The sequence below is a fragment of the Morone saxatilis genome, unplaced genomic scaffold, assembly GCF_004916995.1.
Source record: "Morone saxatilis isolate NCDOM2014 unplaced genomic scaffold, NCSU_SB_2.0 Contig0, whole genome shotgun sequence".
In the NCBI taxonomy this organism is placed as follows: domain Eukaryota; kingdom Metazoa; phylum Chordata; class Actinopteri; family Moronidae; genus Morone; species Morone saxatilis.
The window spans coordinates 7,314,029-7,340,594 of NW_023339650.1; the positions used below are offsets into that span (position 1 = coordinate 7,314,029).

A 26,566-nucleotide genomic window follows, 5' to 3' on the forward strand; every position below is an offset into this window, starting at 1 on the left:
GGGGAGGACGGAGTGTTTAAGTTCGTATATTATGTTTATGGAAGTGTGTGTATGAATGCCTGAGAGGCTACTGCACCCTCCACCTCACTGAGAGGGGGAGGGCATAACTGTTGCGGGACCAGTCCGAGCGCTGCTTTCCTTCCCTTTCTCCTCTCCAACCCAAAAAAAAAAAGAAAACATATGGTGGATCAGTTCTCAGAAGAGTCTCGAATAATTACTGACCAACAACGACTCAGTGTTATCACAGCACTGAAAACCAACAGTAGTCAGTGACAACACCTGGTCAAATGACAGAAAATGTGTTTAAATGGTTTGAGTGAGACGGGAAAATATAAACCCAATTTCCTTTACAGTGCAGATGTTAACTCAAACAATCTACTACTAAGTGAATGATATATTGTAGTCAGTAGATTCATATTTCCTTCCTCTTTCCTAATGTATTTTCTTCTCAAGCCATATTTGCCCTCCTAAAATATAATATGGACTGAACCAAAGTGACCGCAGGCTATTTTAGTAGTGCACTACTCCAAATATCCCCTCCGTGTCAATATTTGCCGGGCTCACGCTGAGCTGCGATTCACCAGGCTGGTTCAACGTGATGCATGTTGTGGCTAAACTTGTGTTTTTCTCCAAAGAACCGAAGAATACAGCCTTATCCCTCCGACATACCGCAAATGGCCATTTCCATGTTGCTGCGCTCGCAAAGTTAACAAACGCTTCCACCCCTGACAACCCATCAAGAGATTGTGGAAAAAACATCCAGCGAGTCAAAAACAGCCGGCAGAACCGTTTTCTGTGCCAGCTTTCTGAAATTAGCCCTTTTTGCTTTTTCAACTCTGAGGGTAAAAAGATTTGTGTTCAGTGGCAACATCTTTTCAATTGAACATGTTACTGTGAGCTTTGAATGACATGGAGTTTTATTTTAAAGAACATATTTTAATGATAAACTAATACCAACAAGAATCAAAATACCTTATGTGCCTAACCAATCATAAATTACAAAATATACCTCTGGTAAGCTGCTGTTTACATTTGTGATCATGTTTAGACTGTTTTTTTTTTGTAAATACTTGTACATTCTCAGCTTATTTATTGCACCTTTTATTAAAAAGAAAAAAAAATCACATACCTTATTAACAGAGACAGATGCAAGAACAAAATGAAAATACAAACTTATTTTTGAAAAAATTTTATTATGAAATCTCATGTTACAACTTGCCATTATTCACTCTTTTTGTACAAAATCCATGGGTAGTGCACAACCCATGACTCACAAGGAAAAAAAAAACACTTCTGTCACTGGAGTTCCTTTGACCATGTGCTATCCATAAAAACTTTTACTGACAAAAAAAACTGCTGTGTGTCTGTTTGTGTACCTGGGTTTAGACAATAAATTGTGCCCTGCATCACGCAGCACATTCTTTTCACATAACCTAGGTCAAAGAGCATTTGCAGTGTAATGGGCACGATCAGCTGGGTGAAGTCAGTCACAGAAAAGTGCGCTGAAGGGAACTTTTATTAGCAAAAACTGCAAATGCTATTAGAACCGGGCCTGTGACAGATGACATATTCTTGGCCTTTGACTATTGGATTTGTGGGTTGATGTTTATGATACAGTATACAGCAGACTAAAGAAGATTTCAGTTTGGCTGATTCATCTCACCAGTGGTTATAATCAAAGAATGGGACATTAAAACCAGCCACCAGCCAAATTATGGTTTATTTTGGTTGCATAAGGAAAATAATGCTACTTCTCCATCATCATCATCATATCATTTTACTGATTAGTGAGACTCAGAAACCAGCAGCTGGTGAGGCTGCACATTACCACCAGATTGCCCCACTTTCTATTTAACTTAAACTATACACAACTAAAACTATTAATCCATAGTTTTTGGTGCCTAAAGCTTTTGAGTTCACAGCATGGGTTTTTCACTGTCAGCTATTGTGATATCTAAGAACAGAATTTGGGACCAAAAGGTAAGAATAGATCACAATCATAGTCAGAAAGGTGATATGATGCTAGCCTGACCCTGAGCTGCAGTAAAATGTCTGTCAGTTCCAACCTCACAAATATTATTACAAAAATATCCACCTGCAGAAGTAAACTTGTAAACGCTCTGATGAAACCTATTCTTTCTTTTCAACATCCTGAACTTACACTGCATGTTTAACCCTCAGTACTGGCTCCAAGTGTCCTCTTCCACTCCACTTACAGGTTCCCAAATCCTTTAAACATGGGTCTGGCCTGAGAGATACAGCACACTTTACATTCACACTTCTTGTACTACAAAAGGATCAAACGTAGAGCCAGTTGTAAATATAGATTTAAATCCAATCCGCAGTATTAACTGAGCTGCATCTGATGGGTGTTTCTGAATAAACAAAACAGTGAAAACTGAAGCAGTAGTAACTCTAAAGACGTTCAGTGGTGGAGAAATGGGGCAACATGGTCCAGGCCTGAGACCCTGAATACTAGGAAGAGTAGAGAGGGATGGCTGAATGAGATCACAGGAGTTAGAAAACGGGCAAGATCCATACTCGTGATGTGTAGTTTACCAAGCTTATCTGGTTGTTATTTCCAAAAGCTAAAAAATCTACCTCATGAAGAGGAGTGGTCATGTCCATGTGCCACGACTCCTCTGTTAGACCTGTGTTAGTCCTAGACTCCTGTGTTAACAACGATGCCTCTGTCACAGCTTCTTCTAGTCTGCAAGGGCGTTTCCCTGAGAGTTAAGTTAGATAGGCCATCACTGGCATGGATAGAAAACACCCTCAACTTAACACTCAACTTCACATTTGGGTGACACAAAGTTCTGAATGGCAGTACCATAACTTTAATGGCTTAGGATTTAACAACAGATCCCATGTATAAAATTTAGCATTTAGAAAAAAATAAGTAAATGGCTACAGAAGTTGATCAGAAACTATTGATTTCTTTAACAGACAGAAACTGGGACATCTGTCCTTACCCTTTTAATAAACAACAGTTTTTATTTGTGCAAGGAATTCTGGTTCTGATTGATTGAGCAGTGCTTGCAAAGTGGTTGTCAGACGTATTACGTCATTTGTAGACCCAACCAAATGATAGTTTTCTCCCTGTTAGAAGATTTAAGGTTGGGCAACAGCAATGAGAAATACATTCACATCCAAAACACTCTACTGAATCATTCTGTCCTTGAAAAGTGGAGAGAGAACAGACTACAGTCTGTCATTGGCTGACTCCTTTCTGAAGAGATCCCGAGTGGAGAGAGAGATAGAGAGAGGTTTGGTTACTGTAGGAGAGAGAGTGGTGTCCTACTGGCCAGTTATGCAGTGTGGGCGAGCAGAGTGCTGGAGAGTGGAGTGCTGACCGTTTCTACAGCTCGTCTCTCGCCTGCCTCATCACAAAGCCGTGCAGGCTCTCCAGGTCCCGCCCACCGTGATGCTCGTCACCCTGCACGCCCGCCCTGAAGACGATCAAGGTGGGGTAACCTCGAACCTGAAGAGGAAAGACCAGTGGTTTATTCCATGTGCTTTGTCATCTTTCTAAACCATTCAATTGGTCAAATTGCCCCAGTGGTGACACTGTTCCGTCCATCAAACTTCATTAAAACAGTCACGTCCTCTCTGATAGAGGTAATGTTAAAGAGGTAAGATCACAGTGACGTGTGAAGTTTTATGAGAAGATATCTTGAATATCTAAAAAAGGGGCACATTTTATGACAGTGAATCTTCAGACAGATAACTGAACTGTGGATCTTGAACTGTGACGCAGCAGTACAACGTGCATTGTATACAGTGACAAACTGGCTTTACAATGATCCATTTCATTTCAAAACAGCAAACAAAACTGAATAGTGATGGGAAGTTCAAGACCTTTCCTTTTTAAAGATTTAATGTTATTGATCTCTTTATTACTTTATTGTTGTGGGTTAGTTTGTGTGTGTAATGTCTTCACATACTTTAATTATAAAGCCATGTCAACATTACATAATGCACTGGACTTTCCTCTCAATAACATCATTCAGACATCCAACTGAATTTTACCCATGTGTTAAATCTGCTTTAGGATTAGAGTCTGTGGCATCTAATTAAAGTATGTGGCAGCCGTACTGTTTTATGGCTCTGTGTTAAAACCCCCATCTTTGTTTTATTACATCCTGTTCAACACACTTAATCCTGAAGAAATAAAAAGGCTGACAGAAGGGTATGTGAGACAAAGAGATAGAGAGTGCTACATGTTGGGTTTAGATGGTGTCTTACAGTATAAATTGAGGATGATTGAAGATACTTACAGAGTACTTGTTGCAGAGTGTGCGCTCAACAGTGCAGTCCACTTTGGCTATCTTGACGTCCGTGAGGCCGGAAAACTCCTTCTTGGAGAGATCCTCCCACGTTGGAGCGAGGTTCTTACAGTGACCACACCTACAGTTGACAGCAGGATAACACAGGACTTACATCACTTAAACTGAACGGAGCAATTACTGCGAGACTGTAATGTTTGTGTTTGCAGTAAGACTCACTACTTTTCAAATGTATATATGTGTTTATATTCAAACTCCTTTGCAGGCCCTTAAAGAACTGTACAGAAGTCATTTGAATCAACTCATGGAAGTATAGTATTATATGATGTGCAGCTAGTGCAGCAGGGTCACATATAAAGCTACATTGCAGAAGAGGCTAAAGGCACAGGAACAGAACCTTAAAGATGTGAAAAATAAAACAGAACTATTACATTTACAGGCCAATTAGTATATTTCTTTAATATCTGAATGACGATGTTACCATGGAGCGTAGAACTTGATGAAGGTGATGCCCTTGGCCACAGTCTCGTCAAAGTTGTTCTCTGTGAGGGTCAACACGCCGGACTGCAGAGAGGAAAGAAACTGATATTTAATATAACTGTGCTGATTCAATCACTTTGTACACAAGCCGCTATGAGGTGGGTTGCAATGGCAATTTTAGGGTCCCCATTCATGTCCACATAACCTCATTAAAAATCACTTAAAAAACAATGCAGGAAATAGCTAGCCCAACCATAATTGCTAGTTGAGAGGCACATAGTTGAGTGGGTGCTTAGAGAGCTTTATGAATATGCAGGTAAAGATGGCTGCCATATGTTTGGTCCAGCCTAATCAAACATTAGTGGTTGTACTGTATCATACCATGATTGTGCCCCCAACCTTTGCAGCTGTTAATGCAAAGCAGATTCCCCAATGAAAGAAGTCATTATAATATGGGCTGTAATGCTTCTGTAGCCTGGTTGGACACACGCGTGCAATACATGGGATTGTTAAAGCCATGTTAGAATCAGCATGTAGTATCAAGTATGGTGTCTAAGGCCTTTCAAGTGCCTGGCAAAATCATTCAAACACATTAGAGCCAACTGAGGAACGGACACCTGCTCAACAGGCACTGTAGCAATCTGAAGGCCCATTAACATAACCTCTGAAAAGCATCCTACCACATTATTTGTTGTTCACACCCACCTTTACTTCCTCTTTGGCTGGCTCATCAGTGAGGATCTCGTTTGCTTTTTGCTCCTCACTTGGTTCCTGGTCTTGAACCTCAGCAACGGCAGCCTTCAGCTGGTTGTCCACAAAGTCTTTGAAAGAGTCCAGGTCTCTTTTTCCTTTGTACTGGTCTGTCTACAAAAAGATGCACACAAGAATTAAAACCTCACTGTTATCACAAATCACAAGTAATTAGTAGGTTATTTGAATCATGCCTCTGCATAGTCAGTTATCCCATTGTCATATGAAGATTTTTTTGAAAGATTTTTACCTATGGACCTACCACTGACACTTTTTCACACACTAAGAATACAACACATAGCAAAACCAAATACTACGTGTGCCTTTCAATGAGCAAATTTAGTTTCAGCTGCAGTGGCATCAATGTCAACATCATCTGTTGCGATTAACAGCCAGAATGATGTAATGTCACGTACAGTTTGCAGTAAAAGTTAGAGGGTGTCGATGAGAAACAACATGACAGCCACAGTGGCAACAGGTCAGATGATGCAGTCAGGCTGTAGCAGTCCAAAATGTCTTCCATACCTTCTGTCCGTTGTAGAAGAAGAGCAGCGTGGGATATCCCCGTACACCGTTCTCAGAGCACACCTCATAGTGCTGCGTGCAGTCCACCTAGGTCACAGATATATGAACATGTGTTATTAAACTACAGTAAATCGTCAATGCAAACACGGAGCCTGCAAATTTGCTTAAGATGTGTTTGTTTAATAACCCACTATGCAAACAGGTAGCCTCTCATATGGCCAGCATCCTGTTCTTTGTAACAGGTATGACAATGTTGGTAGTGTAAGGAGACTTGCAATGAAGAGAGAAAATGGAGGACTGCTTTAACACTGCAATAACAGTGTTTACTATTAAAAGCTTGTCACAAAGAGAGTTCAACTTATAGGATGGGTAATAGAAAACCAAAACAACAGAAACTTATTTTTGTGGAAAGAAAGGCAGCAACCATTATTGTATTTGTTTTTAAACATGTCACTGTGGTGTTTTATTGTTTTAATATCTGATTATTTATGAGTAGCTGTATCATTAACATGTCAACCTGTGCACAGTCTGAAGGACCCACCTTTCCTATCTTGACATCATCAGAGTGCTCAAAGGTGGTAGCCAGCTGCTCCCAGGTTGGGGCCATGGCTTTGCAATGACCACACCATGGGGCAAAGAACTTGACAAAATGGGCACCTGAAGCAAGAGGAGAAAAGAAAATTAAAAAGAGAAACTGCAGATAACTAGCTAGAAAATAAAACACAAATGGAAAACAAAATGAACATGAAATACATATAATAAGTAAGTACCAATTTTGTGTAGAATTCAGTGCTAAAGTTTGTGTTCAGATTTTAGATTTGATGGATTAATGTAAAAAGTTGATCCCACTACAAACTCAACACGACCTGCCGTAAATGAAAACATACACTTCTCATCCAGGGGTTATATGCAACCAATTACACAACGTTTACTGCAGCTCTGTTGCCAAGATGTGAAGGTGGGACCTATAAACACCGTTTTAAAAAATGCCTATGTCATATCCTGCCTTTTTTAGTCTCCAGACAAGAAATCATTTATTTTTCTTCAAAACCAAAACATTTCAACTTCAGTGCAGCTCAAGAGCCACAATTTCAGCGTGACAATTATCTTGAGCACTGTTTATTTTTGCAGTGGTTGTCTGAAAATCCAGAGAAGTGAGGTGACAGGAGACAAGTGTTGTACAGTTGGTTTGAGTTGACTGACGCTGTAGACTGTAGCTCAGGTACTAGCGTTGAAATGTCAGTTATGTCAATCAAGGTAATGAAGGGTTTCCATTCTCCAACGAGGGATCCGGAAACACTATTTAGTGTGGTTGAAAACTGAAAGTACAACTGAAATTAACAGAAACAATCTGTTGCAGGATGCAGCTGCGCAAAAATACACAAGATGAAGTTATCTGTTTGATTAGTCTAGGTTAAATGGTACAACAGCACTTTCATGAAGAATTATAAATGTTTTAGTAGATCTTTACCTTTGGCTACATGAGCCTTAAAGTTGAGAGCGGTGAGCTCATACATGCCCTGTTTGGGCTCTGGGGCTTTAGGAGGCTCCAGTTCAGCCTCTGGTTCCTGGAGAACACACAAGAACAAGCGTTTATGAACACCACCGTCCTTGCACTGTAAGGGTCCACTGGTTTATTGCCTTTAGGTGTTAACTGAGTGAACACAACTCACTGTAGGCTCCTCCTGGAGTGTCTTCAGCATCCAGGTCTCCAGAGACTGCAGATCTCTGGGCCCCTGGTACTTAACTGCCTCCTGGTCTGGCTTAAACAACTTCAGCCTACACACAAAAAAAAAAAAAGTTTTGAATTGAATTAATTGTATTAAGGCAGAGTGATAATTCAACTCTAAAGCTTAGATAAGATAGTATACTTTAACTTAATGTCCCATGTGTGTACACACTATTTCTAACTAGTCCAATCGATCATCGTTGCAAACTCAGGGACTCTGTGATTTATTATATTGTTAGAAAAGTTCTGTAAATCATTATCCAGTGACTGCTGTGTTTGCAGGTACAGTATGCAGTCAGCAACATCCAAGCTTTAAAAGGACGCCATTAAGATACACTGGCACAATATTCAACTAAATGCAGGTCAATGTGTCACTTCTCTGTCAATCAGTGACAGAGCATTATTTTATCAAACAATTTGTTTCAGTTATTGATCTAAAAACGTGAACTATCTGGGCATGTCAACAGCTTAATATGAATTGGTGAATTCAAGAATGACTTACGTGGGGTATCCCCTAACTCCGTGGACATTGGAGCAGAACTTGGTGTCCTGGACGCAGTCTACTTTTACCACATATACCGGGGGCTCATCCATGCTGTTGTATTTGTCTGCTAGTTCATTCCATGCGGGCTGTAACCTCTGGCAGTGGCCGCACCTGGAAACAATAAATACCATCAATGTACAGCACATGTTATTCTTAAAGCTTTTACACATTTACATACACCAACGCTCTGAACGGACCACACTTTCAAAGCAAATGTGGCATAACGTGCTTTAATGACCCACGTGATGAAGATGATATGGAGGTTTATAGTGGCGTATCTAAGGTAATATTCTTGTGGGTGGAGGCCGACAACTGAAACATTTGATTTCTCCACTCTCCTCAGAATGATTAAGAAGAAGAAGAATACGATCAATGGTTATTGCTGTCCCAGAAAGCCACAAAGAGTGGTCCTTATTGAGATTACGATCCCCTAATGAATACACACAAATAATGTGAATCCATGTCAGTGCAAAAGCTAACAACAGTCTCAGTGTCAGAGTCAGAAATCTGAGTTGAAACCTGTTGATAGCACTGCTTTGTTGCAGTAACAGGATATCAAGGCCAAAAGTAGAGAAGACAGAAAAGACACTGCATGCAACTCTAAAGTTGCACAGACCGTGTGAAGAACACCAACTAGAGCATCAGACAAAGGTTTGGTCCTACAGATCCCAGTGGAAGATAACTGACATGTTAGTGTGCAGCCATCGACCTTATCTCCAGACAAACTGTCTTTATCTCTCTCTCTCCCTCTCGTTATCTGTATCCAATTGGACGATGATAGACTTCAGCTACTTTTATTGTATTGAACAACTTTTGTTGCGCATTAAGCAGACCCCCCTCCCCCTCCCCCTCCCTCAGGGACCTTCGAGGGTCCGTGGACCCTATTTTGGAACCGCTGACATAACATCAGTCAATCAGTGCGTGCCACGTAAGCGCAGCTCCACAGAGTGCAGCTTTGAACTGGGATTGACTTTATCTGCACTAACTGTGAATAAACACTGCGTTTACAAACTGCATTCAATGGTTAAAGTCCCCCGTTACACGTTCAGCACAACCTTTTTAATTAAATCCAAACAGCTAGTGAAGTACTAGCCTTGTTAGCTCCGAGGCCCGTGAGAAAAGTGCTCCAGTCCACTAAACTGCAGTCGGCTAGCTAGCCGCTAAGCTAACCCCACCGGTTAACCAAAGGGAAGAGGCTAGGTAGCTAACTAGCTCGCCAGCTAGCTAGCTTGTGTGCTAACTTGCCGGTTAGCGCAGCTCCCACTCTGACAGACACTTTCTGCCCAATAGTTTCGGGGCAAACAGGGGGTGAAAAGAAAAGAGAAGGGCTATCACCAAACCATTTATTCAACGTCGTCTGGGGAAAAACTTGATAACTAACTGTTCACTTACCATGGGGCGAAAAACATGACAAAGTGGGGTGCAGTGGGCACCGCCTCGTTGAACATCTCCACAGTGTACGAGTGCTTGGCATGCTCATCTTCTTCTGCATCGGCGTCGCAAAACACGCTTGCAAACAGTAACGACAAATAAATAAAACACAACATAAAGGGTGTGCAATTCAGTGCTGAGGCCATGGTGAAGCTCTCTCTCTCGGTGGGCGAACAGTGTCCCTGCTGGTGCGAAAAGAGCGACTCTTGGTGCACGCCCCTCCGACAGCCTCCGTTTAAAGGAATGTGCACTGTGTGGATGGGACGCATGCAAATGGGGGATTCCTGCTAGTGCAGCTGGGCATGCAAACGGGACGTTGTGTAGATCTGTGGCAGCCCGCAGCCACTCTCTCCGTCCGACCTTACAGGTTCAAGCAAGTGTCAGTCTGTGGAGAAGTATGGAAGCCTATTTGGTAAAAGCGACTTTACTGGAGGAGCGATAATGCATTTACTATATCTTACTAAAACTAAAGAAGTACATTATTCCTGTAGTGGAGTATGCATGTGTACATGTATTCCATATTTGTGTTTTGCATTTTAATGCGTGATAGACTCAAATAGTCATAGGGTGTTCATTTAAGATAGATAGGAAATGTAAGGTGGTTAAAAAGTAATTAAAATGTGAAAACAGGGCAAGATAAGATAACACAGAGAGATATAATAATTGCTATGTGTACTATAAAATACTGATTAAAGATAAATATATGAACAAACACAAATGCAGATAAGACTAAGTCAACCAAGTAACTTGCATTAAACATACACATAGTGATAATATTACATATAAATGTAAAGTAAGATACAAATGATAAACAAATATGAATGCCAATTGTGCATATTGCTGATGCAGCCAATGACTGACTGACAAGCAGCCTAATGACAGAATGAGCATTTAAATAATGGGGAGGGGTTGAATAGCTGTTGGGGTCTGTTGAGCGGGACTGAGACACTGAACGTACTCCTCTGACTGGTGAATGTGCTGTGCAGGGGCGGCATTGTCTATGATGAACATCAGGTTATTTATTTAGATAAGAGAATCCAACAATGTGACCACCACAGAAAACTTTTTAAAGCCGCCACCCCAGCATGAAAGAGAGCGCTGGCAACAGCTGACTGATAAAACATCAGCAGTAGTTTGATACAGATGTTGAAGAACCCCACTCTCCTCAGAAAACAAAGCCAGTTCTGTCCCTTTCTGAAAAGAGTGTCAGTGTTTGCTGACCAGTCCAGTCTACTGTTCAGCTGCAGCCTCTGGTACTTAAAGGTCCTGACCCCCCTCATTAAAGCCCAGCCTGGTCCTCTGGAAGTCCACCACCATCTGCTTGTTGCAGATGATTCGACCTGCGCCGCGTCACAAAGTCTTCCACTAGCTTCCTGTGCTTGCCCTCCTGTCCACGCTTAATTCACCCAACAATCGCAGTGTCATCTGAGACCTTCTGCATGTGGCATGACTCAGAGTTGAACTTGAAATTGGAAGTGTAAAGGTTGAATACGACTGTAGTGTGCCACAGATCACAGTAGAGAAGCAGTCCCTCAGCCCGCAACCATCTTCCCGTGAGGTAGCACATGATCCAGGTCACCAGGTATGAGACCACTGTCAGCTTGTCTATCACTAAGAGAATTGTGTTGAATCCAGACCAGCAACTTCTGCTCCACCTTCCTCCTTTGCCTCTCACAGCTCAGCTCTGCCCAGTCTTTAAATCTTATTAAATCCTCCCTAAACATCCTCCTTTTCTTTGTTGAAGAAGTTCTAGACATCACTAATGATCTATCTGAACAACAGTATTGATAGTTGCAGCATTGTCACTCACTCCTCTGGCAAAGTGTCTTAAGAGGTCAAAGCTTTCACTGTAGTAAACCCAATACTTTAATGTTGAGCTCTAAATCCTATTATAATCCTATTAGCATCAGTATTCTTGCTGCTGCATGCTGGAAATGGAGATTACATAGGTTTAGCTCATAATGACCATCAATAGAAATAGCTAATGATGATTTCCAATGATTTGAACATATCCAGTAAATCCAAGCTGCGATTTTATTAATGCCAATGCAGAAATACAGGCATTTAGTTAGATGGTCTATAATATAGACATATAGTTTCATAGACTGTGCCAACATCCAAAAACAATACAATATCTAACTTTCAATCAGTTGTGGTACCACTAGAATATAATTTATTAGCTTTTTGCTGTTAAAGCAAAGTTTTTACTATTGGAACCTAGAGTCTAACAATATAGGTTGTGTAGAGACAGCATCCCCTGGAAAAGGCTGTAGTGTATTCTAAAATAGGTCTTTGACCAGAATCATCATTACATCTGTATTTTTATTACGGGTAAACTTATGTAACCTTTTATAGACAGGTAGACTTACATGAGGTAAACAGTTTAGCACCATATTTAAGATGATAAATATGATATATCACTTTAAATGTCAAAGGAAAGCCAACAAAGTCATACTAGGAAGCTTAGTGAGAAAATGTCATTAGGATATAATTTAAGAGGCATTTAGGAGAGTTTGTTCACCTCTGCTAGGGAAAAGCCAAATTGGTTGAATATAAATGGCCCAGTAAGTTCCGGTCGACTGCACTGTTTTGGCAGGCAGAAGTTTCCTTCACACCTAAGGCTGTCTCTCTAGAACAAACTGACCCACTCTTAGAATACCTAATGGCATAAATCTATTAAGACATCTATGAAAAGATGAAATATTATGAAAATAGACTCAGGGTTAAGAGAACACAAAGTTAGCATTTTGCTTAAACTGTAAAAATATAGACGCGACAGCTCAGGTGTCACATCACTGCTGGTTCAGATGACAGATGTTGGTTTTACACCGATGGTCAGATATGAGTCAGAGTTCCCCCTTAATGATGGAAACGATGCTTGAGAGTGAGAACATTTTAGGCAAATATAATTAATCCAATTTATTACATTGGATAAATAGTGGCTCTCGTGGGTGCTGTAGCCTCGCGTAATGGAGACAGTGTATTTAAATCATGCATCTATTCCCACAACGGACTGTATTCGAGTGTGTCTGTTCCCAAAGTAGCAACCTGCTGGCCTCATGGATTGACAGCTCTTTGGCAAGTCCTCTCCTCTCCTCTCGTCTAATATAGTCACAATTCCATGAAACCAAATGGAGACAGTCTTCATACGTACCGTTTTTCTCTTTGATCATTCCCCCTTTTGCCTTTCATCTGGACAACAGGAAGAGTGGGAAGAGGAAAGGAAGAGGTTACAGCATGGAAACAGGCAGAGGAGGCGCCCAGAGCAGCACTATGGTACGGTATATAACACTATTCCAGATAGTCACAGCTTTTTCATGTGTTAAAAGTGGGTGAAAATGATCCTACCATGCACAGTCAGCGTCTGAAGTTAGATATATATGTTACAGGCCGATGTGTTTATGAACTCCTCTGTGTGTAGATGTGTGTGTGTCGGTACTTTTGAGGCAATTTATGTCAGGAGATTGTCCTGCTGTTCCCCTGACAACCATTGAAATTCCACTCTTAAACACACAGGCACACACGCACACACACATTATTCTGTCCACAGGGAGTAGACACATTCAATGGAAAATCAATATACTTGTAAGAGACTCCCTCACAGAGATAGATGATGCTACATTGACCTCAAGGCTGTCAAGAGGCGATCTTTAACCTTTGTGTGTAAAAACTCAACATATGTTCTCTTTGAAGAACTTGAAATGTCTTAGCCTTTGGCCGTGACCTACTTGCAGAGAGAGAACTTGGAACAAACAACATACAAATCCAAATGGTCAGCGGTCTATAGATGCCTGATTGCTTTTTAAATTGTGCGATGGGACCAAAATGAATTATATCTCCCTGAAAAACTAAGTTTCTCTTGATAACCAAAGGGTTAAGGAATAGTTTGATGGTTTTGTGAAATACACTTATAAGAGTTACATGGATTGCACTCTATAATATCTATCACGCTAAATGTGAAGAGCTTCTTATTTTTAACGGACAGACACGAGTGGTATCAATCTTCTCATGTAACTCTCAGCAAGAGAGCAAATAAACGATTTTTCCCAAAATGTCACACTAATCCTTTAAATTTTACCCGGACTATATACTATGATGCCAATAGGCAAAAATTCCCAATATGTCTTTGAAAAGGTTCAACACCAGTATGTGCCACCGAGTGAAAGAACACAGAGTGCTGCCCTCTTGAACTTTTTACATTTCACATCAAAGGTATCTCAACTGTTATGACTACTATGATCATATTCCTGCTCTGATTTAGGCCACTGTGTTGACATGAAGGTGTCAGCAGTATGAGAACTCCCACCCACTAAAGTTTATTTGAGCTATTATATCAAAAAATGGCCTTGACATCCACTCGTGACCCACAGTTCTCACAACGCTCTCACATTCCAGCCGCGGCTCACTGAATGAAACACAAATGCCTTTATAGTTAATTGGAGGTGAAAAATGATATATGAGATTATTTTCCTTGACGTTTACACACTATAAATAACATCTACACACAGGCCCAACTCTCCCAAAGGGGCTCTATTGTTACCATGGCAAGCCAATAACCACACATCACTATTTAATCTCAACATGTCATATAGCTGTGGTAAATATGACCAAAATTGCTGCTGACACATTTTACATTTTGCCCAGTGAAGTGGAGGCTGCATAGTTGTGGGTGTCTACTGGTTACCCATTGTTGATGGCCAGGCACCTTGCCAGGCCAGCTACAGCATGGTGTAATAGGAAAAAGAAAGATTAATGGACCCTGGGGAACCGAGGACATTCTGTTTATTTTCTTAATTGCCTGAAGTTAGTGGCTAAGAGTGCACAAGTCGGCAGGTGGCAAACGGGGTGAAAGTGAGAACTGAGAGACAGTGAATAACAGAGCGAGAGAATGTGTGAATTTAAAAACAGTCCACGCTAAAGTTAGATATTGTTCTAGGCCACTAAGTTCAGAGAGTGAGCAATAACTCAGGGCAGGGTGCTGACTCTATGGTCGCTACGCTATATAGTAAATGTCCTCAATGAAAAAGTGCTCCAGTCAGAGCAAAATACATTGTCTTTCAGGCTTATACAGGAAGTAGAAAAGACACCAAAACAATTTCCTGTGATCATCTAGATTCTCTTGAACTTGCTGGTTAAAACACTTTAGCCTTTTTCGGAATACTCCCACGTGTTCAATTCAGTTTTATTTGTATAACGCCAATTCACAACAAAAGTTATCTCAGGACACTTTTCAAATAGAGTAGGTCCAGACTGTACACCCTATGAAATTATTTACAGAGACCCAGCAGTTCCCACCATGAGCAAGCACTTGGCAACGGTGGCAAGGAAAAACTTTCTTTTTAAAAAGGTAACATCATTCAAGCAATTTTGTTGGCTTTTTTACAGAGAGGTTGATGAGAATATTACAAGTCTACAGCTAGCAAATGGGGTACTGTATGTTGCAGGAATCGAACCTGCAACCCTCCAATCATTAGACGACCTGCTCTACCACCTGAGTTGCTGTTTCATCGAGACTGCCGGGAAAACAGCTTGTCTGGCTCTATCCAAAAGTAACAAAATCCACCTACCAGCACCTCTTTTGCACCTCTAAAGCTCACTAATGAACTTGTTTGGTTAATTCATGTAAAAATAAAGTGTGAAAATCACACGTTGGGGTGTTACAGGAGCTTGTGTGCCAGTCTAGTGAGCTTTAGACGTGCTGTTATAGGCAGATTTTACATGCTTGGACAAAGCCAGGCCAACTAAGCTAATGGACTGCTGGCTTATTAACACACATCAATCTTCTCACCTAGCGAAAAGACAAACAAGCATAATGTCATACTATTAAATTAAATTAATACATTAAATCTACAGTTTTGTTCATGCAGACAGCAGTAACAAATTGTGTAAATAATTAGATTTAGAAGATTTGGGTAAATTAGTTCTGTTTTTTCTTCATGAAGTACTTTAAACTTCATCATCATAAAAAGTCATATAAATGCAGAAACAATACCGACCCTCCTCTCTAACAGCTGTACACCACGCCTTACAAACAATATCCATTTCAAATTGGGGTCTGCTTTTTGACACTGCCAAGGACCACACTGAGAAAACCTTTAAGAAAACTTTCTGGAATATTTCAGAGGCTATTTCTGACCAAATCTAATTCTGTCATGTGTGGGAATCACCTCGTTGGACACTCAGTCTTTCTGTAGAAATACTTTCAGCCCCGTCTTCCCATCATGCAATCCAAAGCCAGACGTGTTTTCATTAGGAATACAGAGACTCATTGCAGTATCATATCCGGGACAGGATGTGACCAGCAGAGGGGAACCAATGTCATTTGCAGACAGCTTACTAGAGCCACTGCAGCAGGCACCTGTGCTGGGAAAAAACAGTGGGGAAAGGGCTCCCACATAATTGGAACAACTCCAGAAACAAACGTCAAGGGATGGGGATCGGAAAGCACCTTGTCTTTTCATCTGGGTGGCTAAAAGAGGGAGAGGAAGTGTGGAGTGTGAGGGGGAGAAAAAGAAAGAAAGAAAGAAAGTAAGAAAGAAAGAAAGCGCTAAATAGTCATTGTAAAAAAATGTTTAGCAAGGAAAAGAAAGGGTGGGATATAGAGATAAATCGGTTAGAGAAAGGAGGAGGGATATGAGAACTGGTTATGGTGGTCGTGGATTACCATGACAACTCCTGCTGTATCCCAAGTGTTTTTATGTTCTACTGCTCTCTGCTGGATCCAGGCAGATGACTAAAGCCGTGCCAAGTCTCCTGAGGTATCTACAGTATTGGAATTACCACCATTTTCCACAAGGCCAGGGTCAGCTGCTTTCCCACTGCTGGAAACTCCACACAGAAGCTGTAAACAGGTTTGATATTGACAGGTGTGACTGGAAATTGTTTGAGAAAAAACATGTTCCTGTATAAATTATCCTTGTTTTTTTTTTCTCCTGACAGCAGCAATACATGGATTAAAAGAATTGATTAATTCATTCACTAAGAAAGCTAAAATGCACACTAGTTGTTGAGCTTGAAACATGAACCACACAATTTAGAACTTTTTACACACAGATTTTTAGCCATGCTAGCAGAATGGATGGTAATGTCGTTGTGTTGGTCGTTGGTCCAACACTTTTGGATGGATTGCCATGAAATTTTTTACAGAGATCGCCTCCCAAATTCCTCATCCTAGTCCATCCATTAGAGTTTGGAGTTTTGCTCTAGCACCACTATGAGGTTTACATTTGATGACAACTGTTAAATGGATTTCCATTCAATTTGGTAGGCTACACATATCAGTGACGCCCCCCAGTGACAATGGTAATGACTTTGGTGATCCTTAACTTTTCATCTTTGTCATTATCAGGACAAAATTCGAATTTGTAAAACAATGTTCAATGACCAAATAGCTGCACAACCAATGACATTGCCATCATCCATAGCTGTTCTGTGTCTTAATTGGCAAATATTAGCGTGCTAGCATGGTAAACTGAACATAATGAACATGTTACACATACTTGGCTAACATCAATATGTTGTAATGAAATTGTGACCATGTTAGCAAGCGGACAATAGCATGTAGCCCAAAGCAACGCTGTGCTTACATGTAAGTAGGACTCTTAGCCATGTTTATTTACAAGTTGATTTTTAAGTTATTTATAGCAACAACTTAATCTGCAAATCTTATCCATTATTTAGGAATCCATTTAGGAATGATCCTTCTGCAGGCTCACCTACACAAAACTTGTTACAACTTTTACTGCCTCAAGATTGTCTACACATATATAGTTTGCAGAATGAGGTTTCATTTCCTGTGTAAAATACAAACACAATGACTTTATGATCCTGTTTACACAGTGCTACTCGTGCCTCTACTAATCACCATAAAGTTGTAAGCAGCCCTGTCATGAGACTCATGCTATCACTTGCCATTTATTTTCTTGTTTATGTCAACAAGTGTCTCAAAAACAAAAGAGCGCAGCGCTGCAAACACATGTCGTCTGTGGTGAGATATCGCAGGTGGCGACAGGACCCAGCTCGACTTGGTCCTTCAAAGACGCTTCTCGGCCCAGAGCCTTCACTGTAAAAGCCCCACTTCCTGCTGGTAAATCCATCAGGATATACTGGCCAGATTGTGAGGGGGTTCGAGGTAGGGCAGAGAGAGCGAGAAGAAAGTAGACGAGAAGGAGTGTGAGAGAAGAGTGAGAAAGGACATCCTGTGTGACCACTGGTGCCTGAAGTGGGAAAGCTCATGAATATTATGCAATACACCTTGCAAATAAGTCATTTTAATTGTAGGGCTTTTAAACTCTAAAGACATAAACAAATGTTATATTTTTTATATTTTTAATGTTCCAATTAACCATCATTAAAATTATGCACAAGTGGATGGATTTTGAGATGTTTTAAGTCAATTAAATCTAGTTCTTAAAAGGCTTAAGTGAAGTATTAATCCACCCCCTTAGCATCATTGGTATATGCTACACAAATTAATATTGTGGTATAAATATTAACCCCCTTGAAGCCCACACACTGGAAAGCTTCCACTCTGCTAAAGTGTCCTTGAGCAAGACATTAAAATGCTACCACCTCCATGTCCGCTTTGTAGCTGGGCCCAGCCTCTGAAATAGAAAACTGAATTTCCCTTCAAAGATCAATAGAGGATGACATACTGCTTGTGTCCAAGAAAAGAACATGCTAGGTTGATGCGGTGCATCCAAATATCGTTGACAACCTACAAATCAACTGGCTGCCATGAAGGCTTGAAGCTACAGTAAAAGTAGAGCTCTAAAGTGATATTTCAGCAGACACTATTTCATGTGAGGCGAGCCATAAATGTCATCAATAACCAATGACGCTTCACTTCGCCTGAGCAAAAGCCGTATATAAAGACTGTCCGTGGTTTTATTCTTTCTGGACATGCTGCAAGACACGTTAAGAGAGCCCCAGTACCTGCCTTCATTGCGTAGGTTTGTTTTTATTTTCCTCCACTTTTTGAAAAAAAGAAATTACAGATGCTGTCACACACTTACTGGTACTCCCGCTTGCTCTCATGGAAAATGTAAAAGGGGCCCAGCCTCGTTGAGGTCAGGCTGACATTGCCAGTGAGAGGTGGCCAAGTCACAAAACAGATGTTTACTGTTTTTCTAAGGATGATTTGTTCTCTGCTCAATATTGACTTGGGTCCAACCATAACCTGGGTCCCCTTAACAGAGCGCTGCATTAGAGTGGGCAGACAGGGGCACAATACTCAAACCAGGTGTTTATGCTTTATTGTAAATGTCTTTTATTGTACGCATGCTTCATCAGTCTGTGGACCCTTAAGTGAGTATGATTCAGACAGGTGTCTGGATTTGACCATTCTCAAGCAGATGTGCAATAAAATGACCTGATGGATCACACATAGGAAAGTTGTGCCTGTGTGTGCGCTCTCATGGATGTGTCACCCTGTGTAAGCAGTGAGTATGAACGAGTTTTAGGAAGCCGTTGTGTGTTTCTGTGTGTGTGTGTGTGTGTGTGTGTGTGTGTCAGTGCAGCCTGCAAACTCTGAGCGTCTGCAGAGGCAGTCAAGGGCCCGGTAAAGGTCTCTCCACAGAAGCCATTAAGCAGTGCGTCTGTTGGAATAATGTGTTTGACTTGGCGGCGGGGCAGCAGCAGGTGCTGGGAGGACCGGCCTGGAGCTGCTACTCACAGCCTGCTTTGATCTGCAGGCCAGGGACAGTCTTCCCTTCTCTATGTCTTTCCCCCTCATCTTTGTATTAGTCCTTCCTTTTCTTTGTTCCTCTCTTCCTCCCTCTGTGCTTTTTCTTACTGTTGTCATTGCCACCGTTTGCTTAGTTTCTCTCTCTTTTTTTAGTTTCTCTATTGCTTTATGTGCTGCCCTTTTACCTTGAATTTTTTTCTTCTTCAATTTTACTGTTTTTCAGGTTTTCCTTCTCCAGATTCTTTTTTTTTTCTTCTATTCTCTTTTTCTGTCCCTGTTCCCCCTAACTTTCTCCTCTTCCCATATGATAGCTGTCAGAGAGCTTAGTTGTACTCCAGCCACACATCTGCTAGACCTCAATAACACTACTGGGTGCAATGAGTGCAAGTTTAAATTTATGCATTCAATGGATCGTTGAAAGTGTGGTAGCTAAGGCATGGACGTTGCTAACAAGAACATTTTGCAGATTCATTATGCTGGCAATTCCTTCAGAAGGAAAAAGTTCATTCACACATAGTATGTTAAAAAACTGAGTGATAAAGCCAGCCAGCCTTTAGCCTAGCTTAGCATAAAGATAGGTGGAAGCAGCTAGCCTGGTTCTGTCTGGAAGTAGCTAAATCCACCAGCACCTCTAAAGCTCACTAATTAACAGCTAAGCTAACCTGCTGCTGACTGCTGTTTCATCTGATTTGTGGCAAGAAAGCTAATAAGCATATTTCCCAAAATGTCAAACTATTCCTTTAACATAATGGCTTTTCTTTAAAAGGGGTACACTTGTTTTACAGGATTTCCCCGCATCCACATGAGTTAAAATGCTGCAAAATCCAATATCTGGTTAAACATGTGATTCAGCATTATCTGACAAAACCACGTTGAGGTCTAACAAAATGTCATGACACCTAGTGCTTAGCATGGGCTTGCAGTAGGTGATTCATAATTTTAGCTCAGGACACAGAGGACCTTCCTCTGTGTCTTTCTCTCAGTGTCACGGTAAAGCCATTACGCTTAAAACGAAGCAGCAGCAGTAGCAAAAGCAGCAGCCCACTTGGGTTCAGAGAGACAGGGGAGGAGAAAATGATGAAAAAGTAAAGCCCAGGGCCTTCCCGGGGCCCTGAAAGAGAGTTGCCTTTATTGAAAGAGCCCACTCCCATGCATTCCTCTGCCAAGAGCCCAGGCCTCCCTGGAGAAAGCCAGGATGAGAGGCTGACTCACATTCAGAGGGGGGGTTCATGAGCTGTAGCTGCTACAAACATGCACAGACACAAAAATCACATCTGCACACACACAGGCACAAACAAGTATGCGGTCACACACATTCATGCATGCACCTTGTTCCTCCATCTCCTCTCTCCCTCATTGTTCTGTCAGTCAGGATGGTTTTTTAGCTGTGATCCACAGCAGGGATTCTCAATTTCCTGAATGGGTAACACACACACACATACAGGCTTGTAAAGCACAACTGATTGATTTATTGGGTTTCAGGGGCTGAGGTAGGTGGGATATTAGATGCTCCTTGGAGATCTCATCGTGAGATCATTCAGCGAGAGCAAAGGGCTTGCTCTGAGAACAACAGGGGAGAAATTCCACTTTCTTGGGTCCAACTGACAATGGAACGAAAGTATTTTCTTTGAGAAGCGTTATGCTTTGTTAGCTTGGTGAAATGTTCACTACTCTGGGAGCTTTTTTTTTTTTTTCATTACACTGATTTAGCCTCCCAAAAATGCTCTGGGATAATCCTGTTTTTAAGATGCCCATCATTTATCATGAGCTGAGATGCATTCAACAAGCTTCCGAAGAAAGGAGAATGCTTTAGTCATTGCTATTTACAGCTAATCACATCTTTCTTAGTTTATTTCAATGAATTTAAAATATATGATCGGTGTAATTAGATTTTAAGTGCATACTGCTGGCATATAAGTAGCCATCTTGAAACCTCTAGTGCCAGCTAATGAAAAAGACAATGAAAATGAAAACCTTTGCTTTGGAAAATGAATTTTAAAGATTATTTCTTGCATTCACTCACATTTCTTCTCATAGATTTAAGGTAACTGACAGTAAACTAAGGCTGAAATAGTGGCTGCAAACATCTTGTCCAAATCTGGAAACCACCTGTTGTGCCTTTTCACTGAGAATGGTGTCTGATTTCATTGACTGTTTAAACTTTTACAGCTATATCAGTTTTATTTTACCATATTCGTAACAACACAGACAGTGAAAATATTCCTTTGGAAAAGCCCTGTGGGTATGTTCTCACAAAGTCACATTCAGGAACACACTGAACACTGAACTGATGAACTACATACTTGGAAATTTGTTTCATTTTCAATTTTGATTTTTTTTTCTTTTTACATACTACTGTATATTCTTTAAAAGCTCTGTTACTTCAGTCAGCAAGGCCTTGAATTATCCTTTATCTTGCTTACCTTTCTCCTCCTTGTTCCATGACTTATTTCGTGAAGAAGGCTCAGAGCAAATGGTTGTCCCATGACCAGTGGATTAGATTTGAATCATACTTTATTTCACAATGTCAAAACAGGAACATTTTAACAGAGGTAGATGTAAATCTATGTGCTGGCCAGTAATGGAGTTAGGTAAATTGACTAAAATAAAATCCCCTGAGCTTGTTCTAACTGGAAATCCAGTAAGCTGATTATTAAAAGCAGGTATAATCAATATTTTTTACATTTACAATTGACCACATGACAAACTGACAATGAGAATTATTACTGAGAATTATTGCCTGTCTTTCACATCGTTTCCCTCAGCTCTACAAAGCTTTTTAGGGTCTTTCAGCTCATTGTGGTCCAAAACATTACTGTTCTGGTTTACTTTCACTGCTCTCTAAGCAACATTTCCAGCCAAAACTGCATGCTTCCTTCCCCAGCACATAAGTTACTGACTAGCTTGTGAACATATTGTAGCATATGGATGCTTAAGAGCCAGATATGTCTCTCAGGAGTTGGTGGAGACCAACATCAGAGCTAAAAGAGAGTTAGGTAATATTGGACTTAACAACAGTAATAAGTGCTTAATTTCTTATATTTCGTAACAAGTTATAAACTTGCAAGCCAGGTGGACTCATGAGATCCTGAAATTAGAAGACCATCTGAAAATCCATGTCATCAGGCTTCAAGAGGGCTCCAGGTTGACTTTGGTAAGAGTTTGACTGCATTGTATGGTTCATTAATCTGATTGGTTGAAGTGATTGGTTGAAGTTCTCTCGTGATTGACGGTGATAGGCATTTCGTTCATCCAATCACCTGCCATGTATTTTTTGAAAGCACCTGCCCTTTTCCAAACAGTTTCCAACAACGTTCTGTGACCATCTGGCACAGTCAGGTTAATCAAACTAGCCATTAACTGAAAAAGGGGATAATATATCAAAGTTGGGTTCACCCCAAAAACAGTTCTTGTAGGTCCAACTAGTTTTCCTTTTTGGATGACGTTAGAATCACATTATGTTTTATAGTGTTAGGGTTTAGCATCATTGAAACCACAACAGCCAAAGAGAGATAACATCAGGAAAATACCTGCTTGGTACATGGAAAGTCAAATCCATTGAGAAGGTATGTGGTTGGCAGTGAAGCCAGACATTCCTCAACTGTTCAGGAATCTAGACGACAACAAGCTTTGTTGCTGCTGGTGGCCGTTCGCCGATGACAGGCCGTTCTCGGCGTCCTCTCTGGCTATTGTTTGGCCAGTGATTGACTGAGGAAGGTGTTTGTTGTTGCTGGACTCTTATCTGTGTTTCTTGGACCTGGCAGGAACACTGAGCTGTTGTATTAGCAAAGCTGTCTGATGAAACTAAACAGACACGAAACATCATGTACAGTTCAGCTAATTGGACTTTCGGCTCTCTATTGCACAAAGTATGGCAATGGAGTGTGTGTCTTTCAAATGGAGATAATCTGATCAAGACATCTGGTTAATAAACTGACTCTGTTCAGTTTACATAAAAAAAAAACTGACATGTTACAGTGTCAGCATTCATCAAGGAGCATATCAGTGCTTGCTAATGAAGGAGTGCTGGCATTTACGGTGAAAGGTAGGGCGTTTAATTTTCATCCATTTTCTTTCCAGTGATTGCTTTTATATGCCACCCAGTGCTCATTTAAGCTGCCAGGGTCTGAGACTATCCAGCATGCCTTTCCCTCAGAGAAATATCAATTTCTTAATTTGTTTTACTGCAGCTCTCCCTCTCTTATTTAGCGATCCACTGGGTGAATGTTTGCTATTGCCAAAGAATTCATATTACCACCTGCATTTCAATCCACCCAGGACCCATTAGCGACTCCCTGGCGTGGTTTTATGCTGAATTATTAACTTGGAAGCATGGTCCTTTTGTTCATTGGCAGTTTCATTTTGGACCCCTTAGTAATTGAGTAACAGGGGCCCATCATGTAGCACAAAAGAAAGAGAGTGAAAGTGCAGAGGATGAAAATTCTCATAAGCTGTCAGCAAAGCGAGTGTGAATGAATACCTCCTCGCTTTCTATTGTTCCAACACAAAATAGCGAAATTGTGTTTCTGTTAGGCCTGCTTTTTCTCATCCGTTAACTCAAATAAAAGGCGATCAGGCCGAAAAGAAAATGTCTGGTAATGCCAAGTCAGCTTTGCAGAAACTGTAACAGTCCTCTGGGGTCATGTGTATTTTATTTGTTTCTTCAAGGAAGTTCAAGCTCTGCTGGCATTTTATTCGTTTTGAAACAGTGCAGCAGTAAAGAAGAGTGAACAGACATTTAAATATCAAACCATAACATGAGCTACGCTTGACCTGTTGAATGCTCATAAAAGTGTACATTGTACCTTTTGTCCTGATAAAGAAGCCAAAGATAAGAATCCACACATGGGCTGGCAAAAAAACCCAAATGGCCTTTGTCAGGATGTATACAAGAGTGCACCGCGGGCAAAGCTCAGGAAAGCTCATAGAAACATGTAATGAAATTAGGTGCATATACAGAAAGTGGACACATTTACACACATTGATAATTAGCTGTAGTATTTCAAATACATTTTTAACCTTATAATGTTGAGTACTTGCTAAGATCCCGTCCAGAAGTTATGAATCCAACACAAGATGTTAAATATTGAGTGTTTCTTAAGTGAGTGTTAAATAATTTCCCTCTGGGATTATTAAAGTATTTCTGATTTCTGATGGTTTCTAAGTTGAGTCTGTGCATAAATAGTGAATCCAGCAATTTATTTTTACCTGTTTCATCTACAAGGATTACACATACTTCTTAAGAAAACCAAAATCCAAAAACTACATACATTTTTAGTAGGTTGCAAGAAAGAAATAAAACACATATGTATGCAATTAGTGTCAAATATTTTATTGATATCTGCACACCACATGCTCTCAGATGAATGTGTAACGATGGTTGATGTAGTTCAGTCCAATCAGTGTCTCCTCAACTGCATGTGAAAGTCCAGTGGTATCACTGACACCTCAACTCTCTCATTTGGTTTCCATTTGTATTTTATACATGGATATACATGATATGATAAAGGTAATCTGCAGCAACCTATCCTTATATTATTACAGAGACAACTGCTTGGTGATCTGATATAGTGATACCAATTTACGTATTTCAAGTGATAAATTTAGATTATTACTACAGTAAATGAATAGGAACAGAAATTATTTTTTGTGTACTTTATAATAGGAGGTGGTGCTCAAACACAGTCAAACTGGATGGACAGTTTTTTTATGTTTAGATGATTATTGATTATTATCATCACTATCTTGTTGCTGCTGTTTACATTCAACCAGATGCAAATTAAAAAAATGCACAGCAGAATTATTCCCTGGGTGTATTCAAGGTGCATATATAATATACATAACTGTACATATTGTTTTATTATAGTTTATTCTATTGTATTGATCTTTTATGTTAATTCATTATCTTTTTCTATGTGTGTAGCATGAAGAAACTACAAACTTTCATTTTGTTGTTACAAATACATTTCCTCAATCCCTTGATAACAGCACATTATATCATTGATAATAAGAACTGTCCTTAGTTCCTGTAATTGTTTTACACTTTTACTTTAAATCTGCTGGTAGCTGATATAACTAGCCTTTTATTGTTTCAAGCCCACTGCAACAATCTTGTAGGCCAGTTCATGTTGGTACAGTTCAAGCTCAGAAAACCAAATGACTTCCTTCAAGCCAGTCTATTGTTGTAGAGACTGCGGGGTGAGGTTGGAAATCTGGCTGGCCATAGCATCATGTGAGGGTTAGTGGATTAGTGGAGAGAATTGGTCACTGTTACAAACAGATGTTGATAGGGCTTAGTTATGCCAAAATTTAGTGCCGAGTAGTGTTGTGCACTGATTAAAATGAAAAGTTGAAGGGCTATGGGACACGGTGGTTTGATAAATCTGGGCACATTCGCACAAGCCTGAATGGGTTCCATCATTCAAGTTAAGCTTCAATCGCTCTCTATAAGCCTTAAATACAACATTAATGACTAAGACCGGGTCCTTTTTGTTTTTTTAGTAAATGTCTTCATTACATGTAATCCCCACATTTCATCCCTGTGATATATTTCATTCTTTTCCAGTGGATGTGGAAATGTGTTTTTTCAGACAGAGCATCAGATTGCATTAACCAACACACCCCTTATCTCTGTCCGTTGCCCAATGGGGCTCCAGCTGGGTGCTGCTGTTTCCTTTACCATTTGTGTTGGCACGGGGAACGGCAGCTCCATGGCCCGAGAGTGCTGCTCTCCTTTCAAAACAGGAAGAACACACTGCTCTCTGATGCACACTGGAGACAAAAAACAAACCAACCAGGGTCCAAAAGCATGAGGCTGCAGCCTGAGGAGGATGATAACAGAAGATTTCAGCCGGTGCCCGACACTTCTCTGTGCATGGAGTCGTCTTACTGGTCTGTGTGGAGGGAAAGTTTCTGTGCCAGCAGCCTGAGTGCATGGGATGCTTGACAGTTTCCTTTTAACGTTTGACGGATATCTATCCAGATAAAGCAGATTATATCCTAAAAAATCAAGACAGCTTCAGCCCTTAATGTTACAGTTTGCCTTGTTTTATACCACTAAATAAGACACTAATAGGGTTGTTGATGAATACCAGTCACTCAACAATTACTTGACCAGATGCTGAGACTTCTGGTTT

The 26,566-nt window shown here is 40.5% G+C and overlaps 1 protein-coding gene across 1 annotated transcript; it reads right to left on the reverse strand.

The window, feature by feature from the left end:
- Positions 1–1,173: 1,173 nt before the first annotated feature.
- Positions 1,174–10,038, reverse strand: txndc5 (thioredoxin domain containing 5). The gene is made up of 10 exons (XM_035681057.1): positions 9,707–10,038; positions 8,273–8,425; positions 7,715–7,820; positions 7,513–7,609; positions 6,583–6,698; positions 6,042–6,128; positions 5,472–5,630; positions 4,768–4,850; positions 4,278–4,407; positions 1,174–3,481 (listed from the first exon to the last, which is right to left on the reverse strand). The coding sequence occupies exons 1-10, from the start codon at positions 10,012–10,014 to the stop codon at positions 3,359–3,361; spliced, it is 1,362 nt and encodes a 453-aa protein (XP_035536950.1). The 5' UTR covers positions 10,015–10,038; the 3' UTR covers positions 1,174–3,358.
- Positions 10,039–26,566: the final 16,528 nt, after the last annotated feature.

Excerpts from the sequence above, each read along its gene's own strand:
- txndc5 (XM_035681057.1), bottom strand. The coding sequence starts at position 10,014 with ATGCGTCCCATCCACACAGTGCACATTCCTTTAAACGGAGGCTGTCGG. Across the intron at positions 6,699-7,512 it reads TAAGGCTCATGTAGCCAAAG|GTGCCCATTTTGTCAAGTTC; the intron begins GTAAAGATCTAC and ends CTCTTGCTTCAG. Across the intron at positions 4,851-5,471 it reads CAGCCAAAGAGGAAGTAAAG|TCCGGCGTGTTGACCCTCAC; the intron begins GTGGGTGTGAAC and ends TCCTCTCTGCAG.